This window comes from Hemitrygon akajei, chromosome 1, assembly GCF_048418815.1.
Source record: "Hemitrygon akajei chromosome 1, sHemAka1.3, whole genome shotgun sequence".
Lineage (NCBI taxonomy): Eukaryota > Metazoa > Chordata > Chondrichthyes > Myliobatiformes > Dasyatidae > Hemitrygon > Hemitrygon akajei.
Genome location: NC_133124.1, coordinates 221,846,074 through 221,865,419, shown reverse-complemented (window position 1 = coordinate 221,865,419; position 19,346 = coordinate 221,846,074). Strand labels below are relative to the sequence as shown.

At 39.7% G+C, this 19,346-nt stretch overlaps 1 protein-coding gene across 1 annotated transcript in view; it reads left to right on the top strand.

The window, feature by feature from the left end:
• xpo7 (exportin 7) overlaps nt 1–19,346 on the top strand; it is a 191,711-nt gene that overhangs the window by 27,604 nt on the left and 144,761 nt on the right. The window contains exons 2-3 of the mRNA XM_073061943.1: nt 1,769–1,915; nt 7,374–7,467. Coding sequence (XP_072918044.1) covers nt 1,769–1,915; nt 7,374–7,467 — 241 coding nt within the window. The remainder of the gene's footprint in view (nt 1–1,768; nt 1,916–7,373; nt 7,468–19,346) is intronic.

The window sequence follows — 19,346 nt, the reverse complement described above, 5'->3', positions numbered from 1 at the left end:
CTGTGGCACACTGCTCACCACTAATTGCCAACCAGAGTAATACCCATATATCCCAAATCTCTGCTTTTTATTAGTTAACCAATCATCAATCCATGCTAATACATCACCCCCATTTACAGCACAAGTGTAAAGTAGAATAAAAGAATTGTTACTCTGGATCAGAGGCAGCATAAAATATATAACACAATAAATATAAGTACCTTAAGATAGGGTATATACATAGATTGATATTATGTCCATAAAGTGACACTAGGTACAGGAGTGTCTGTATGTACTGACACCCTACAGCAAATGATACAGTAGTGGTGGCGTCTAAGGGAATAATTGTGGGAGATTGTGTGTGTCCATTTGAGAAAATATTTGGGATTTTTCTTTATTGTATCATCTGAACTCCCAACTGCAGCACTCCCTGAGCACCCTCCAGAATAGAGAGCAGTATCATACTGTTGCTTCATAGCGAATATGTGCTCAGGTTTGCATCTTACATCTGTAAGATGGTGGCTTGCCTGGCCACCCCAGTGACTCTGGATCCAATCAAAGGTGCATTTGTTCGTCCTGTATATCTTTTTTATGATCACAAGTCACTGCTGGGTGCTGGGAATATAAAGTATGGCAGGACTATCCCATCGATGAGTTGCTTGATAGCGAGGGAGTTGGACTTACTGTGTACCAATGTGTTGTTGCTTGGACTTGTCGTGTACCGTTGGACGGTGCACAGTGTGAGTGATTGTCTTGGATGATTTTATTGGGATCGCAATACTCTGTGATATTGGTGATGTTGAATATTGCAAATCCAGTTCCCTGTTACATTAGTGACACAGACAATGAGAAGCTGTTGTGCCAAGGACGAGGCCAAAACCTGTTCAGCTAATCAGAGAGGAGATGTCGAGGCAGTGTGGGAGAGCTGGAATCTGGGGACTGGCTCCTCCTGTTGGTGCTCCTCTCCAGTGCTCACTTGGTGATAGAATAAACTGGACCAGGACAACTTACCGTCAATTGTACAGTCATGCCACTCAGGGCCTTGGGTTATATTATTTATTTTTGTTTTTTGTGACTACATGTTTTTCTGAAATTGTAACCATATGTGCTACTTGTGCTGTGCACTGTTGGTAATGTGTTTTGCAGCTTGGCCCTGGAGGAATGCTGTTTTAATTGGCTGTATTCTTGTATGATTGAATGATACTTAAATTTGAATCTTGCAGACATCCTGGCATACAGTGCCAAAGGTATTTTCTCAGCCTTTGTACAGTGCAACATATTTCACTGTATGTTTTGATGTTATAAATAAATGAATCTGAACTGGAATTTGTTTCTTGGCCTCAAGTTCCTGGGGCAGAAAGTTAGCATTAACTAAGCTTGAGGCTAGTTCTTTACAGATGGATCCAAGGAAGAAGGATGATAAAGGTATCAAGTATTTGGACACAGTCCCAGTGATGATATAGCTCAGATGTTGAAGTGTGCCCATAAGTCATTAATACCAGAGATAGAATCATCGTGGCACTAAGAGATTCGCCATTTTTTTTTCATAATTTGGTCTGTATCAGCAGAGACACTTGGTACTGGCACAGAAAATACCAGGTCTGTTTGCTTTATATCCAGCAATTCTATAGAGCAAGGGGTTCCCAACATGGGGTCCATGGACCCCTTGTTTAATGGTATAAAAAAATTTTGTGAACCTCTGCTATGGACTCATCACTGACTTGATAGTAATGTGCTCTTGTTTGTGGTTTACATTGTTCTTTAATAACCAACATATTTGGTGTTTCAGAGCTTAGCCCAGCTAGAGATACTGTGTAAACAACTCTATGAAACCACCGACACATCCACCCGACTACAGGCAGAAAAGGCCCTGGTTGAATTCACCAATAGCCCGGACTGCCTGAGCAAATGCCAACTACTCCTGGAGAGAGGAAGTGTAAGTATCATCAACTGCTAAGTACTTATTCGAGTAGTTTGTGGACAGATTAAAAGGTATGCATAAAATTACTTAAGCTTGGATCATGAAATCACCTTTGTTTATTTGTGACTACCTTAATCATGGACACCTTCCTCCTTCCTACTCTCCTAGGTCTCTCCCTCTTCTGCTCCCCTTCCACCTCTCCCTCCAAACAGACACATGCACACACCTTACTGATGGGAACTAAAATCTTAATTCTATAATCACCCTTCTTGCTTGATTTGGGTGCTTTCCAAGTAATCCACTCGCTCTGTAACTTTGCATTCAGTTAGAGTCCTAATAATGCATTTGATGGGAACAAATTCATCAATGGCTGTCGAGAATTTTTATGCAACATGTAGGCTGCTACAGAAAGAATATAAATGTAAAAGAAAATTAGACATTAATGTTTTGATAACATTAGAGTTCATTGTGTATTGATGAAAGATTGTAACAGTGTTTTGATTTGCTGAATTGTAGGTAATTGCAGATTATTACCCATTTGCCTGTCGACCATGTGGATTTAAAATATAATTCAGTGCATTGGAATTTTGCATTTTGCTTTATTTATGGTTTGATTTAGTTTAACTTCCTCTGTGAATCACAGAATTTACCTGGCATGTGTTTGATGGATAACATTTGTGAAGTTCCAGCTTGTTTTCCATCTTCTTAAATGGTGTTGGTTACTGCCATATCTGTTCAGCGGTCCCGAAAATAGCTATGTCTACCTCCCTATCTAAGAGCTGTATGCATATTAATTTTCTAGTGTGCTTCTCAAGTCATGAAATAATCTTTCTTTTGATTAATACTACTCATTCAATACGGGAGTACTTTTTGTTATTACAGTTAGTAAAGATATCAAATGAACTTCTGAGGAAACATCATTCACCTGAGCATTAACTAATTCTCCACAGATGCAGCCTGCCCTGCTGTGGTTCTCCATCATTTTCTGTATTTGTTTCAGATTCGCAGCATTTTCAGGGTTTTGACTCGACACCCTCTGTGTAACTGGGACTTCTTGATGGAAAGACCCCAGTCAGTCGGAGTTGGCAGCAACATCTCAAGCTGCATCAAACTCCAGCACTGGTGCTCTCCAGGGCTGTGTGCTCAGCCTGCTATTGACTCACCTGCACTGCCAGATCCAACTCAAACCACATCAAGTTTGCTAATGATACAAAAGTGATTGGCCTCATTGGCAACAATGATGAGTTGGTGTATAGAGAGTAAGTAGAGAGGTTTTCCAAATGGTATGAGAACAACCGCCTGAGTCTCAGTGTGGACAAGACAAAAGAGATGATTGTGAACTTCAGAAAGACTCAGGTTGACCACGCTCCATTGCACATTAACAGCTCTACCATGGAGAGAGCGAAGAGCACCAAGTTCCCTGGTGATCACGTAACAGTTTATCTAACCTGGACCCACAACATCTCGTCATTAATCAAGAAGGTGCAGCAGGGTCTACATTTTCTGATGACATTGAAGTGTGCAAGGCTGCCTGTGCCCATTTTAACAATTCTCTACAGGAACACCATCAAGATAGTCCTTTCTGGCTGCATCATTATGTGGTTCAGAAGCTGCAAGGCATTGCACCACAAGACCCTACAGAGAATATTAAAATATGCCAAGAGGATTGGCGGGGTCTCCCTCTCCACTATTTGTGATATTTACCGAGAGTGTTGTATGTGAATCATCCGAAGCATTGTTGAAGGTCCCTACCACCTATCCCACAATCTTTTTGACCCACTACAGTGAGGAAGGAGCTACATGAGCATCAAGACTAGGACTGGGTAGCGGCTTCTTCTCTCAGGCTTTGAGTCTAATGAATACCTTGCCACCATGGTGGTCTCGTCAATAGAACAGCGAACTGTTTTCCCCGTGCTGTGCACTCCATTCAGTTTAAATACTATTTTGTGAACTTATTTGTTTTGTGTGTGCATACCTCCATGCAGAATATGAGCTATCTTCAGCCACCCTTTGTCTTCTGTTGGCAAGCCATTTCTGGATCCACAAAGCAAGGTCTCCTTGGATCCTATGCCTCTTTACTTTCTGAATGAACCTTGCATGGGGAACCTTATCAAATACCTTACTGAAATCCATATACCCTATGTCCACTACTCCACCTTCATCAGTGTGTTTTGTTACATCCTCAAAGAATTCAATCAGGCTCGTAAGGCATGACCTGCCCTTGACAAAGCCATGCTGACTATCCCCTAATCAGGTTATGTCTCTCCAAGTGCTCATAAATCCTACCTCTCAGGATCTTCAACAACATATGCCCACCACTGAAGTCAGACTCACTGGTCTATAATTTCCTGGGTTATCTCTACTCCCTTTCTTGAACAAGGGTAAAACATTTGCAATCCTCCAATCCTGTCCCTATTGATGATGCAAAGATCATCACCAGAGACTCGACAATCTCCTCCCTCTCTTCCCACAGTAGCCTGGGATATATCTCATCTGGTCCTGGCGACTTACCGAGCTTAATGTTTTTCAAAAGCTCCAGCACATCCTCTTTCTTAAAGTCTATACGCTTAAGCACTTCAGTCCACCGTAAGTCATCTCCAGAATTGCCAAGATCCTCTTCCCTGGGGAATACTGAAGCAAGGTATTCATGAAGTACCTCTGCTACCTCTTCCGACTCCATGTACATGCTTCCACTATAGCACCTGATTGGTCCTATTCTCACGTGGCTCATCCTTTTGCTCTTCACATACTTGTAGAATGCCTTGGGGTTTTCCTTAATCCTGCTCGCCAAAGTCTTCTCATGACTCCTTCTAGCTCTCCTAATTTCATTCTTGAGCTCCATCATGGCACCCTATAATTTTCTGTAGCTCTAACTGTACTTAGTTTCTTGAACCTTTTGTAAGCTTTTCTTCTTAACTTGATTTTCTACATTCTTTATACACCATGGTTCTTTTACCCTATCATCCTTTCCCTGCCTCAATGGAACATGCCTATGTAGAACTCCATGCAAATGTTTCCTGAGCATTTGTCACATTTCTGCTGTGCATTTCCCTGAGAACATCTGCTCTCAATTTATGCTCACAAGTTCCTGTCTAATAGTATCATATTTCCCCCTACTTCAATTAAATGTTTTCCCAAATTTTCTGCTCCTATCCCTCTCCAGCACTACGGTGAAGGAGATGGAATTGTGATCACTAGCTCCAAAATGCTCTCCCACTGAGAGATCTGACACCTGATCAGATTCATTTCCCAATAACAGATCAAATACAGCTTAATTTAAGGAGATGCCAGTCAATATTAGGAAAGTTAAAATCTCCCATTGCAGCAACCCTATTATTATTGCCCTTCCCTTGGACAACATTGGTGGCGTGGAGAGGGTAGACTTGCAGCTTGGGCAACTGCCGGTCTTCCATTTAAAAAAAAAACTTGCCCAGGCTTGCGCCCTGGAAACTTTCCAAGGTGCAAATCCATGGTCTATTGAGACTAACGGAGGCCTACACACATTATTATTGCACCATTCCAGAACATGCCTCCTTATCTGTTCCTCAATGTCCCTGTTACTATTAGGAGGTCTATTTTTTTTTAAAAAGAAAGTTATTGTCCCTTTCCTGTTTCTGACTTCTCTGACACAGTAGTGGGTGCGTGGAATGCATTGCCAGCGACGGTGGTAGAGGCGGATGGAATAGGGTCTTTTAAGAGGCTCTTAGTTAGGTACATGGAGTTTAGAAAAGTAGATGGATATGCAGTAGGCAACTTCTAGACAGTTTCTAGAATAGGTTTACATGGTTGGCACAACATTGTGGGCCAAAGGGCCTGTAATGTACTATAGATTTCTATTTTCATACTGACTCAGTAGACAATCCCTCAATGACTTCCTCCTTTTCTGCAGCCAGGACACTATCCTTGATAGCCATTCCGCGCCCGTACCTCTTTTGCCACCCTCCTTGTCCTTTTTGAAACATCTGAAGCCTGACACACTCGGCAGCCATTCCTGCCACTGAGACATCCAAGCCTCTGTAATGACCACAGCATCATAATTCCACATATTGATCCAAGTTCATCCACATTATTTGAGTACAAGGAGTATCATAAACAAACACATCTCAAACCATCAGGCTGAGTGTATCTTTGCTCTATCCTCTACCTATCCTTCCTCACAAATTTCCTACAAGCTATCTCTATTTGTGTGCCAACCACCCTGTTCTCTGCCTCTTCAATTTGGTTCCCACGCCCCTGCAAATCTAGTTTAAACCCTCCCCAACAGCATTAGCAAACCTTCCTCTGATATTGGTTCCTCTCCACTTCAGGTGCAACCTGACTTTTTTGTCACACCTGCACCTGAAGAGGTCCCAATGATCCAGAAATCTGAATCCCTGCCCCCTGCTCCAATCCTTCAGCCACACATTTATCTGCCACCTCATTTTATTCCTTTATTCACTGTCGGGTGGCAAAGGCAGCAATCCCAAGATTACCACCCTTGAGGTCCTGCTTCTCAGCTTCCTTCCTAACTCCCTGCATTCTGCTTTCAAATTCTACCTATGTCATTGGAACCAAAATGTACTAGACCTCTGGCTGCTCACCCTCCCATTTCATGATATTGTGGATCCCGTTCAGAAACATCACGAGCCCTGGCACCTGGAAGGCAAACTACTGTCCTTGGTTTTTTTTCGTGCCCACAGTACTGCCTATCTGTCCCCCTAACTATAGAGTCTCCTATTACTGCTGCCATCCTTTTATATACCCTACCCTTCTGAGCCACAGGGCCAGACAGTGCCAGAAGCACGGCCACTGTTGCTTCCTCCAGGTAGGTCACTTTCTCCTCTCCCCCCCCAGCAGTTCTCAAAATGGAGTCGTTATTGTTATGGAGGGATGGCCGTAAGGGTGCTCTCCACTACATGACGCTCTCCTCTCTGTCTCCTGTGGCCCTGGTGTAACTATTTGCCTGTAGCTCCTGTTGATCACCTCCTCACTTTCCCGAACAAGCTGAAGGTCATCAAGCTGCAGCTCCAGTTCCCTAACTCAGTCTCTGAGGAGCTGTAACTTGATGCACCTGGTGCAGATGTGGCCCTCTAGGAGGCTGGAAGTCTCCCAGGTATCCCATATCTGACACCCAGAGTAGAAAACTGGCCATGCAGTCATACCCACTATTTTCCAGGAAAAAAGAGATATGAAAGTAACTTGCCTCTTTACCTTGTCAAAGCCCCAGTGAGCCAAAGCCCTTCTACTTTGATTCACGCTACTCCGACCGCTCCGCCAGGCAGTGTCTCCCTTTTCTCCTGGAACAGAAATGTGCCTTTAATTAATCTTGCATTGTTAGGAACCATAACCTGGACCTCACCAAAACTGCACTTTTTTCAAATTTAAGTATTTTACAAAGAAATAGCAATATTTCCTACACTACCAGTTCATTTGACAGTAATGTAAGTCTAAGAAATAGCTTGTTTTCTAAAATCTTCCTCTTATTGTTCTCCAGTCATCGTATTCACAGTTGCTGGCGGCAACCTGCCTTACAAAGCTTGTCTCACGAACAAACAACCCTTTGCCTTTAGAACAACGTACTGACATACGTAAGTATAGAACATGTTTTTTATCTATGCTCTTCTTAAGAGGCACAAAGTCTGCAATCTAATCAATCTTTTCCACATGAAATGGGGTTAAAATGATAATGATACGTCTCTACCGAAGGATGTGTAAGGCACGCCTTCACTTTACTAGTCTGCAAGTCACTGTTGGGCAAAGTGTAGCAACTGTTTGGCCTGGGGGCACGTGAAGCTATGGGAGCAGGTGGTGCATGGTCACATGAACAGCTGGTTCATCTTACAAGTCCTGGTTATGCGACCACTGACACCCAGCAGACAATCTCTGAAGTGTATTGATAATTGCTGGGGTCACCCATCTTTTAAAGACACTGCCCAGAAGAAGCCAATAGCAAACCACTTCTGTTGAAAAACTTGCCAAGAACAATCATGCTCATAGAAAGACATGGCACATAACCCTTACATTGCACCTGAACTCATCTTTTCACATGTAAAATTTCACCCTCTACATTTTTCACATTAAAGTACTCCCTTTAATACTGTGGAAGTTGAAATCCCTACTATTGTAACCCTAGTCTACCTATCTTCCCTGTTGACTGTAAGGAGTTCTTTACCACCCCTGCCCCACCCCATAGAGCCTTACAGGATATACTGCAATGGGTACCACATAGTGGATATATTAATCAATATTGCAGCACAGCCTCCTCCTTTTACATAATCATGTGTTGATCAGTGTTCTGAGTCCATTCTCCTGCAGTGTAATAACAAGAAACAGAATATTACAGTACAGTACAGGCCCTTTGGCCCACGATGTTATACTGACCTTTTTAACTTGCTCTAAGGTCAATTGAACATTTCCCTCCTATATAGCCCTCTATCTTTCTTTCATCTATGTGCTTTTCTAAGAGTTTCTTAAATGCTCCTAATGTCTCTGCCTCCACCACGACACATAGGGTGTTCAACATGCCCCTCACCTTCTGTGTATTCAAAAAAAACTTGCCTCTGATAACCTTAAAATATACTCCCTCATATCAGCTCTTTCCGCCCTGGGAAAAAGTCTGTGACTGTCCACTTGATGTATGCCACTTGTCATCTAGAACACCTCTATCAAGTCACCTTCAGCTCCCTTCAATCTAAAGTGATAAGCCCTAGCTTGCTCAACCTATCCTCATTTTGGTAAATCCCCTCTGTATTCTCTAACCACAAAACTAAGCACAATATTCCAAGTGTGATCTAACCTGAGTCTTAAAGAGTTGCAATGCTACCTGATAGCTCTTGAACTGAATCCCCTGACTAATGAAGGCCAGCAGACCATTTGCCTTCTTAACAGTGGCCACTTCCATCATAGTTTGGGTACTATTTTTGCTTTCTCTCTCCAGAGACAATACAATAATCCAATGCAAAGCTCAGGGAAGACTTCTAACACTGTTCAGATGAGGCATTAAATTTACGCTCCATATATTGTGGAGTTTTCTCTGGTACCAACCCAAATCTTATAATTTGTTTATATTGTTGGCATTTAATTCTGTCCATATTATTTCCCACTTTTCAATAGCAATCATACCCAAAGTGGGGAATATAAAGTACTTTGGGGCAGGCTCCCCAAATTAGTTTAATCCTGGTGAAGGGTCTCAGCCCAAAGCATCAACTGTTTATTCATTTCCATAGATGCTGTGTGACTTGCTGAGTTCCTCCAACATTTTGTGTGAGTTGGGTGATGGGATGGAGCTAGATCTCTGCTAAAGGAGGTGTAAGGTGCTTCATCCCTCTGCTAGCATGCAGGTCACCCTTGAGCAAGGTGTAGCATCTGCTTAGCCTCCTCCCCTGATCAGGATCACATGAAGCCATGGGAGCAGGTTGTGGATGGTCGTATGAGTAGCTGGTGATTATGTGACCACTGACACCAGGCAGACAACCTCTGAAGAGTAATGGCTAGGGTCATCCGTCTTGTAAAGACACTGCCCAGTAGAAGGCAATGGTAAACCACTTCTGTAGAAAAATTTTCCAAGAAATTTCCAAGACCATGATCGCCTATGTCATACGACATGGGTCATAATGATAATGATGACTTTAATCAATTAAGTTTGTACTTGTAAATTAATACTAAATGCTGGAAGCACTTAGCAGCGTAGTAGGGAACAAAACAGAGTCTGTTTTTCAAACTAGGGATCCCTTATCAGAAAAGTGAAAGGGAGGGGTGGGAAAGGCAGATGCAGCGTCTGTGGTAGGTTGTAGATAAGGCAACAATTTACTTGTACTTCCAATTTAGTGTGTTATTTTTAGTGTTCACTGTCTTTTCTACTTTGGAGAAACAAAATATAGATCGCAGAGTGCAAGCTCACAGAGGGGGAGCAGTGAGAGAGAATCTTACTGAACTCCCGTGGTAGGACCCTTTCTTACAAGGAGAGAATCTCACAACTGGGAGTTCCGTGCTAACCTCTCATTAACCATCTGAACCTGCCATAACGTGAGAACTCTGAACAATACAGCATTGGAGAGGCCCATCTACCTGAAGCGATTGGTTTTAAGGCACCAGTAACCCACCTTTGCCCCTTCTCCTGTGAGTAGAAACAGTTCCATCGGGCTTAGTAGGTAAGCCACACGTGAAAGTTAGGAGCTGGACTTTTATCAGTGGCTATTTGAGGTGCACGCTATTGGGAGCACTTAATGGGTAGTGGGAACTTGTCCCCATTACCACCCCGGCTATAACAACCTTAAGGAAATAGCCAATCAATCTTACTCTATTTTATATGCGCAAGCCAGTTCAGAATCCCAGATTTGCGATTTGCCCTATGTAAAACATTCCAGTACAGGAAAATGCCATTTGGCTCATAATGTTGTGCTGAAATAATTAATTTAAAAATTGAATGCCTTACTAAACTAATCCCTTCTGCATGTGCAATGTCTGTGCCCCTCCATTCTTTGCACATTCATGTGCTGATCTAAGAGGCTCTTGATGTGTCTATCATACTTGTCTCCATCACCACCCCTGGCATTCCAGGCACACTTCATTCTCTCTGTTTTTTTAAAAAAGATAATTCACCCTGCACATCTTATTTCACCTTAGCTCCTCTCACCTTAAATACCTCCTCATAATCTTATAAACTTCCTTTAGATCTCCCTGAGCTTCTGAGAAAACAATCTATAAGTTTGTTAACCTCTCCCAATAGCACATGCCCTCTAATCCAGAGAGCATCCTGGTAAACCTCTTCTGCACTCTGCAAAGTCTTCACATCCTTCCTATGCTTTAGAATATCTGGGCAATGGGATCAACATGCACAAAACAACACACCCTAACTCCTTCACCATCGTTTTAGGGGATTTTAACCAGGCCAGTCTGTAAAAATCACTTAAGCAATTACCATCAACAGATCACTTGCAATACTAGAGGAAGTAACATACTGAACCATTGTTACACCACCATCAAGAATGCCTACCATGTTATTTCACGCCCTCTCTTCGGGAAGTCTGATCACCTGGCTGTAATTCTACTCCCTGGGTATAGGCAGAGACTGAAGACTGCAGCACCAGTAGTGAGGACCAAGAAGGTACGGACAAGGGAAGCACAGGAGCGCCTACAGGACTGCTTTGAATCGGTGGAATAGACTGTATTCAGGGATTCATCTTCAAACCTGGATGAGAATGCTGCAGTTGCTAGATCTGTGGTATTCAAGTCTGGCGACCCAGGCCTCTATGAGAAAACCAGGTATGATATGCAGAAGGCTATTTCAAGGGCAAAGAGACAATTTCAAAGATGTTGGAGACTACATCGGATGTACGACAACTCTGGCAGGGTTTGCAAAACGAAACCCAATAGCATGAATGGCAACGATGCTTCACTATTAAATGAATTCAACTATGTCTGCTTTGAAAGGGAGAACGCAACTACAGCTGTGAAAATCCCTGCTGCATCTGATGATCCTGTGATCTCTGCCTCAGAGGCCAATGTTAGGCTGTCTTTAAAGAGAGTGAACCCTCGCAAGGCGAAGGTCCTGATGGAGTACTTGGTAAAGCTCTGAAAACCTGTGCCAACCAACTGGCAGGAGTATTCAAGGACATTTTCAACCTCTCACTTCTATGGGCAGAAGTTCCCAGTTGCTTCAAAAAGGCAACAATTATACCGGTGCCAAAGGAGAATAATGTGAGCTGCCTTAATGACAATCGTCCGGTAGTATTCGCATCTACACTGCTGAAATGCTTTGAGAAGCTGGTCATGACAAGACTATACTACTGCCTCAGCAAGGACCTGGACCCATTGCAATTTGCCTATCACCACAATAGGTCAATTGCAGATGCAATCTCAATGGTTCTTCACACGGCCTTAAACCATCTGGACAACACAAACACATACGTCAGCATATTATAGCTCAACAATTAACACTGTCATTCCCACAATCCTTATTGAGAAGTTGCAGAACCTGGGCCTCCATACCTCCCTCTGCAATTGGATCACTGACTTCCTAACCGGAAGGCCACAATCTGTGGATTTGTGATAGGTGTCTCAGAAAGGCAGCGCCCATTACTAAGGACCTCCAGCACCTAGGGCATGCCCTTTTCTCATTTTTATCAGGTAGGAGGTACAGAAGCCTGAAGGCACACACTCAACGATTCAGGAACAGCTTCTTCCCCTCTGCCGTCTGATTCCAAAATGGACATTGAACCCTTGAACACTACCTCACTTCTTTAATCTGTGTTATTTCTGTTTTTTGCATGATTTTTAATCTATTCTATCTCTATACACTCACAAAGTTGGAAGTTTACATACACTTCGGTTGAAGTAATTAAAACTCATTGTTTAACCACTCCACAGATTTTATATTAGCAAACTATAGTTTTGGCAAGAAGTTGAGGACATCTACTTTGTGCATGACACGAGTACCGGTAATTTTTCCAACAATTGTTTACAGACAGATTATTTCACTTTTAATTGACTATATCACAATTCCACTGGGTCAGAAGTTTCCAAACAAAATCAGCCAAGAAAAAAAACTGTGGACCTCCACAAGTCTGGTTCATCCTTGGGAGCAATTTCCAAACGCCTGAAGGTACCACGTTCATCTGTACAAACTATAGAATGCAAGTATAAACACCATGGAACCACGCAGCCATCATACCTCTCAGGAAGGAGACACATTCTGTCTCCTAGAGATGAAAGTACTTTGGCGCGAAAAGTGCAAATCAGTCCCAGAACAACAGCTAAGGACCTTGTGAAGATGCTGGAGGAAACAGGTAGACAAGTATCTATATCCACAGTAAAAGGAGTCCTATATCGACATAACCTGAAAGGCTGCTCAGTAAGGAAGAAGCCACTGCTCCAAAACCACCATAAAAAATCCAGACTACAGTTTGCAAGTTTACATGGGGACAAAGATCTTACATTTTTGAGAAATGTCCTTTGGTGTGATGAAACAAAAATTGAACTGTTTCTTTCTTTTCTTTTCAAATCTTTTTATTAGTTTTTTGAAAAAAAACAGAAGAAAAATATTGTTACAAGACATTTGAGAGTACATAATAGATTGATAAACATTCAAATATATATTGATCCATACATAGAATCTCTCAAACTCATATAATAATATAAATGATTAAGAAAAAACCCCCCCCAAAACAAAAAAAAAAACAACAACTAAATAGAAAAAAAAACTAACCAACATGGGCAATCGCATAATGTTATATATATACAGTAGTGCCTATGACTCCCAACCTCCATCCACACAATTCAGGATAGTGACAATAAGGTTCAGGATCAGACCGTATAATTCATATGAAAATGCTGGATAAATGGTCTCCAAGTTTCCTCAAATTTAACTGAAGGATCGAAAACCACACTTCTAATTTTTTCTAAACTTAAACAGGAAATAGTTTGGGAAAACCACTGAGATACTGTTGGAGGATTGGCTTCTTTCCAATTCAGTAAAATGGATCTTCTAGCCATTAGTGTAATAAATGCAATCATTCGTTGGGATGAAGCGGATAAACACTTATTATCCATCATTGGTAGGCCAAAAATTGCAGTAAAAGGGTGTGGTTGGAGATTAATATTTAAAACTCTTGAAATAATATTAAAAATATCTTTCCAATAGTTATGTAAGCAAGGACAGGACCCAAACATATGAGTCAACGAAGCTATATCAGAATGACATCTATCACAGGTTGGATTAACATACGAGTAAAATCGAGCAAGTTTATCTTTAGACATATGAGCTCTGTGTACGACCTTAAATTGTATTAGAGTATGTTTAGCACATATAGAGGATGAGTTTACCAATAATAAAATTTTTTCCCATTGCTCAGTAGAAATAGGGCAATGCAGTTCTTCCTGCCATTCCTTCTTAATTTTTTCAGATATATCTGGTTGTATATTCATAATCATATTATAAATGATAGCAACAAGACCCTTTTGACAAGGATTAAGAGCTAAAATTCTTTCTGTAATGTCCAATGGACATTCTTTCGAAAAAGACTTTAGTTCATTATATAAAAAATTTCTAATTTGTAGATATCTAAAAAAATGGGTTTTAGATAAATTATATTTATTAGATAATTGTTCGAAGGACATAATGTTATCATCCAAAAACAGATCACGAAAACATGTTATACCTTTTGTTTTCCATAAATAAAAGGCTTGATCTATGGAAGATGGTCGAAAAAAGTAATTAGCTGTTATAGGGCTTGACAGTATAAACTTATTCAAACCAAAAAATTTACGAAATTGAAACCAGATTCGTAATGTATACTTGACTATAGGATTAGTTATCTGTTTATTCATTTTAAATAACGAAAAGGGAAGTGAAGATCCTAAGATTGAAATCAATGAGAAATCTTGCACAGATTTACATTCCAAATTTACCCATTGTGGGCCAGCAACTGTAGTCGATTCTTGTGTCCAAAATATCAAATACCGTATATTAACTGCCCAATAGTAAAATCTTAAGTTTGGTAGAGCCAAACCGCCCTCCTTCTTAGGCTTCTGTAAATATTTTTTAGCTAACCTAGGATTTTTGTTCTGCCACAAATACGACGATATTTTGGAATCAACTGTATCAAAAAAAGATTTAGGAATAAAAATTGGTAATGCTTGAAATAGGTATAAAAATTTAGGTAGTATCATCATCTTAATGGCATTAATTCTACCTACCAAAGACATAGATAGTGGGGACCACCTATTAGCAAGTTGCTTAATTTGATCTATTAAAGGCAAAAAATTAGTTTTAAATAAATCTTTATGTTTTTTAGTAATTTTAATACCTAAATAAGTAAAATAGTCTGTAACAATTCTATATGGTACCCGATTATAAATTGGAGTATGCATATTTAATGGAAAAAGTTCACTCTTATTAAAATTCAATTTATACCCAGAGAAGTTACTAAATTGAGCAAGCAAAGAAGAAATAGCAGGAATAGATCTTTCAGGATCAGATATATATAATAACAAATCATCTGCATATAATGATACCTTATACATCGTCTCCCCGCGGGTAATACCTAAAATATTGGGTGATTCACGAATAGCTATAGCCAAGGGTTCCAAAGCAATGTCAAATAATAAAGGGCTTAAAGGACAACCTTGCCTTGTACCCCGAAATAGTTGAAAAAAAGGGGATCTTTGATTATTAGTGAAAACCGAAGCTAAAGGTTTCTGATATATTAATTTAATCCATGATATAAATTTTGAACTAAAATTAAAATGTTGCAAAGTATTAAATAAATATGACCATTCGACTCTATCAAATGCTTTTTCGGCATCTAAGGAGATGACACATTCTGGGATTTTAGATGAAGAAGTATAAGCAATATTAATTAATTTTCTAATATTAAAAGATGAATAACGATTTTTAATAAATCCAGTCTGATCCTCAGAAATAATCCGAGGCAATATATTTTCTAATCTAACAGCCAGGATTTTACTAAAAATCTTAAAGTCCATATTCAGCAAAGATATAGGCCGATAAGATGCACATTCAGTGGGATCTTTATCTTTTTTAAGAATTAAAGAAATAGAAGCTTCATAAAAAGATTGTGGTAGTTTACCTATACTTAATGCATCTTTAAAAATTTTACAAAGCCAAGGAGAAAGTATAGAAGAAAAGGATTTAAAAAATTCTGCAGAAAAACCATCTGGGCCCGAAGCTTTACCCGAGTTCATTAAGAAAATGGCCTTTTCTATTTCAGACTCCGTAATAGGTGTATCCAAAATTACACTATCCTCAGCAGTTACTTTTGGAATATTCAATTTCCTTAAAAATTCACTCATTATAGAAGAGTCTTTAGTACATTCTGATTGATATAAAGAATTATAAAAATCTTGAAAGGCTGTATTTATCTCTTTGTGATCAATCGTCAGAGTACCATCTTGTTTACGAATCTTAGTAATTTGTCGCTTATCCGAAACAATTTTCAATTGGTTAGCTAGTAATTTACCAGACTTATCTCCATATGTATAAAATTGAGCTTTCGATTTAATTAACTGACTTTCAATCGAAGAGGTTAACAATAAACTATGCTCCATTTGAAGTTCCACCCTTTCTTTATAAAGTTCTTTACTAGGGGTCAATGCATAAATCTTATCAATTGCCTTAATTTTATCAACTAATGTTGATATTTTAGAGTTAGTTCGTTTCCTAACTCCGGCAGAATATGAAATAATCTGTCCACGAATATATGCCTTAAAAGTATCCCAGAGAGTTCCACTAGAGATGTCTGCTGTGGAATTTATTGAGAAAAACAAATCAATTTGCTGTTTAATAAAGTTAATAAAGTCAGAGTCCTGCAGTAAAACAGAATTAAACCTCCAACTTTTAGTACTAATATGTGAATCCGTCACCTTAATAGATAACTTCAAAGGTGCATGATCAGATATAACAATAGAGTCGTATTTGCAATCCATGACATCTGTAAGGAAGTGCTGATCAATGAAAAAGTAGTCAATCCTTGAGTAATTATGATGCACATGGGAAAAGTATGAGAACTCTTTATCATTAGGGTGTAGAAAACGCCAGATTTCACAGATAGCTGAATCAATCATGAAAGAATTAATAAGAGAAGCCGATTTGTTCGGAAAAGTTTGAATGGGTTTGGATCTATCCATCAAAGGGTTTAAACAACAATTGAAATCCCCGCCCATTATCAATCTGTATTGATTCAAATTAGGAAAGGATGTAAATAAACATTTAAAAAATTCAGGACAGTCAGTATTTGGAGCATAAACATTAACTAAAACAACTTTTTGATTAAAAAGCAACCCAGTAATAAGCAAAAATCTACCTTGCGGGTCTGAAATTGTTTCATAATGTATAAAAGCAGTTGATGAGTCTATAAAAATAGAAACACCTCTCACTTTGGCTTGCGAATTTGAGTGATACTGTTGGCCCTTCCAAAACCTAAACAACCTCTGACTATCCACCTTCCTAACATGAGTCTCTTGTACAAAAATAACATTCGCATTCATTCTATGGAATACTTTGAATACTTTTTTCCGTTTAATCGGATGATTTAAACCATTAGTATTCCAAGAAACAAAGTTAATAGTCTTATCCATATTGACAATATATATTACAGTTAACATATAGGTTTAAAAGAAAAGTGAACTCATGAACTCGGAAGGGGAAAGTAAGTTCAAAGGGAAGCCGGAAGTCACAGCACCGCAGCCATTTTAGTAGTTTCATATAAGCCCATGAAGTAAAACTAAGCAAAAAGCAAGCAGAAAAAAGAAAAAAAAGAAAAATCTCCCTCCCACCACCCTCAAAACCCCAGGAAAAAAGCCAAACAGAGGCAAGCGAGCGATCTAATACTAAAATTACCCCCTTGTCTCAAGACGGCAACTCAGACGTAACAAAGTTAAAAAAAATACAAACAACCCACATTATAAAAAAAGGGTTGATATAGGAAAAATTAAAATATAAAATTAGTGTTATAAATGTATATTATCAAAAGGGTTAAAAAAATTAAAACAATAAATGAAGGTTTAACACTTTCGAACAGATCAAAACAGTTATGACGCTACAGACACTGGAGTCTGTCGGGAAGAAGAAACGCCATTTTATTCTTCCAAATCTTAATATTCAAATGCTAAAAATATAAAAAAAGAGCGTATATCGATTAAAAAAAAGAAAAAAAATAACCCTAATAGGTCATCTTCAACATTAATCGGTTAGTAATATATAAAAATATGAAATCGGAATAAACCCGGTAGAAAAAAGAGAGCTTTAATCGTATAAAAGAAATATATATGAACCGTATCAAAAAAGAACCCAAACGTCAATCTATACCAGATCCAAATCTATAGGCTAGATTACATTGATCAGCCCGATCAAATGTCATTGTTCCAGGAAACCTTGAGCATCCGCTGGCGATTTAAACAGCCGAAAAGATCCATCTTGAAGGGTGACTCTCAGGTGTGCTGGAAACAGCAACGCTTGCTTGTAGCCTTTCTGGTGAAAATTCGACATAACCGATCTGAAAGCCAGCCTAGCCCGTAGTACTTCGGGGCTATAGTCCTCCAGAATGCGAAAATTAAAATTTTGATAGGTTATCATACCTTTTTTACGAGCCGCACGAATCAGTCGTTCTTTGATGTGAGGATAATGGATCCTGAGAATTATGTGCCGTGGTTTCAGACTTGAATCTGCCCGATATCTAGAGACTCTGTGAGCCCGATCGATTAATGGGGGGTTATCCAGGACATCTTCGCCCAGGACATCCACTAGAAATTTGGAGAAGAAAACGGTCAGATCACCGCTTTCAAATTTTTCCGGGATTCCAATTAACCGAAGATTTTGTCTTCGAGAACGATTTTCCAAATCAGTAATTTTAGCTTTATAGCGTTCCATCTGTTGGGTCGTCGAAGTTTGCTCTTCTTGCATTTTTTCGATTATACGATCCTTCTTACGAGCAGCTTCTTCAAGAGCCAAAATGCTTGCTTGTTGTTCATTTGATTCCCGTGAAAAGGTCAGGAACTTTTCTTCGAGTGATCTCAAACGATTGTCATACTGTGCAAATCTTCCAAGTAATTTTTTCTCCAATTCATCAAATCTAGCGTCTATAAACTTCACAACAACTTCTAAAGTTAACGGTTCTTTCGTCTGTTTCGGTTCTTTTGCTCTAGACATTTCAGCGGGTTGAGAGTAATTCAAATAGTTTTTAAAAAAATTCTATATGTTTAGACCCCTTTAAAATAAGTTTAAGGGGTGTTTGTAGGTTAAAAAAAACGTAAAAGGTTTGGAGCAAAGCCTAGATGCGGTTTACTCCATGAGCGCCATCTTGAGACTCCATAACAAAAATTGAACTGTTTGACCATAACGACCGTCATTATGTTTGGAGGAAAATGGATGAGGCTTCCAAGCCGAAGAACACCATCCCAACCGTGAAGTATGGGGGTGGCAGCATCATGTTGTGGGGGTGCTTTGCTGCAGGAGGGACTGGTGCACTTCACAAAATAGATGGCATCATGAGGAAGGAAAATTATCTGGTTATATTGAAGCAACATCTCAAGGCATCAGCCAGGAAGTTAAAGCTCGGTCGCAAATGGGTCTTCCAAATGGACAATGACTCCAAAGTTGTGGCAAAATTGCTTAAGGACAACAAAGTCAAGGTATTGTCGTGGCCATCACAAAGCCCTGACCTCAATCTGATGGAAATTTGTGGGCAGAACTGAAAAAGCGTGTGCGAGCAAGGAGGCCTGTAATCCTGACTTAGTTACACCAGTTCTGCCTGGAGGAATGGAACAAAATTCCAGCAACTTATTGTGAGAAGCTTGTAGAAGGCTGCCCAAAACGTTTGACCCAAGTTAAACAATTTAAAGGCAATGCTACCAAATACTAACAAAGTGCATGTAAACTTCTAACCCACTGGGAATATGATGGAAGAAATAAAAGCTGAAATAAATCATTCTCTATTATTCTGACATTTCA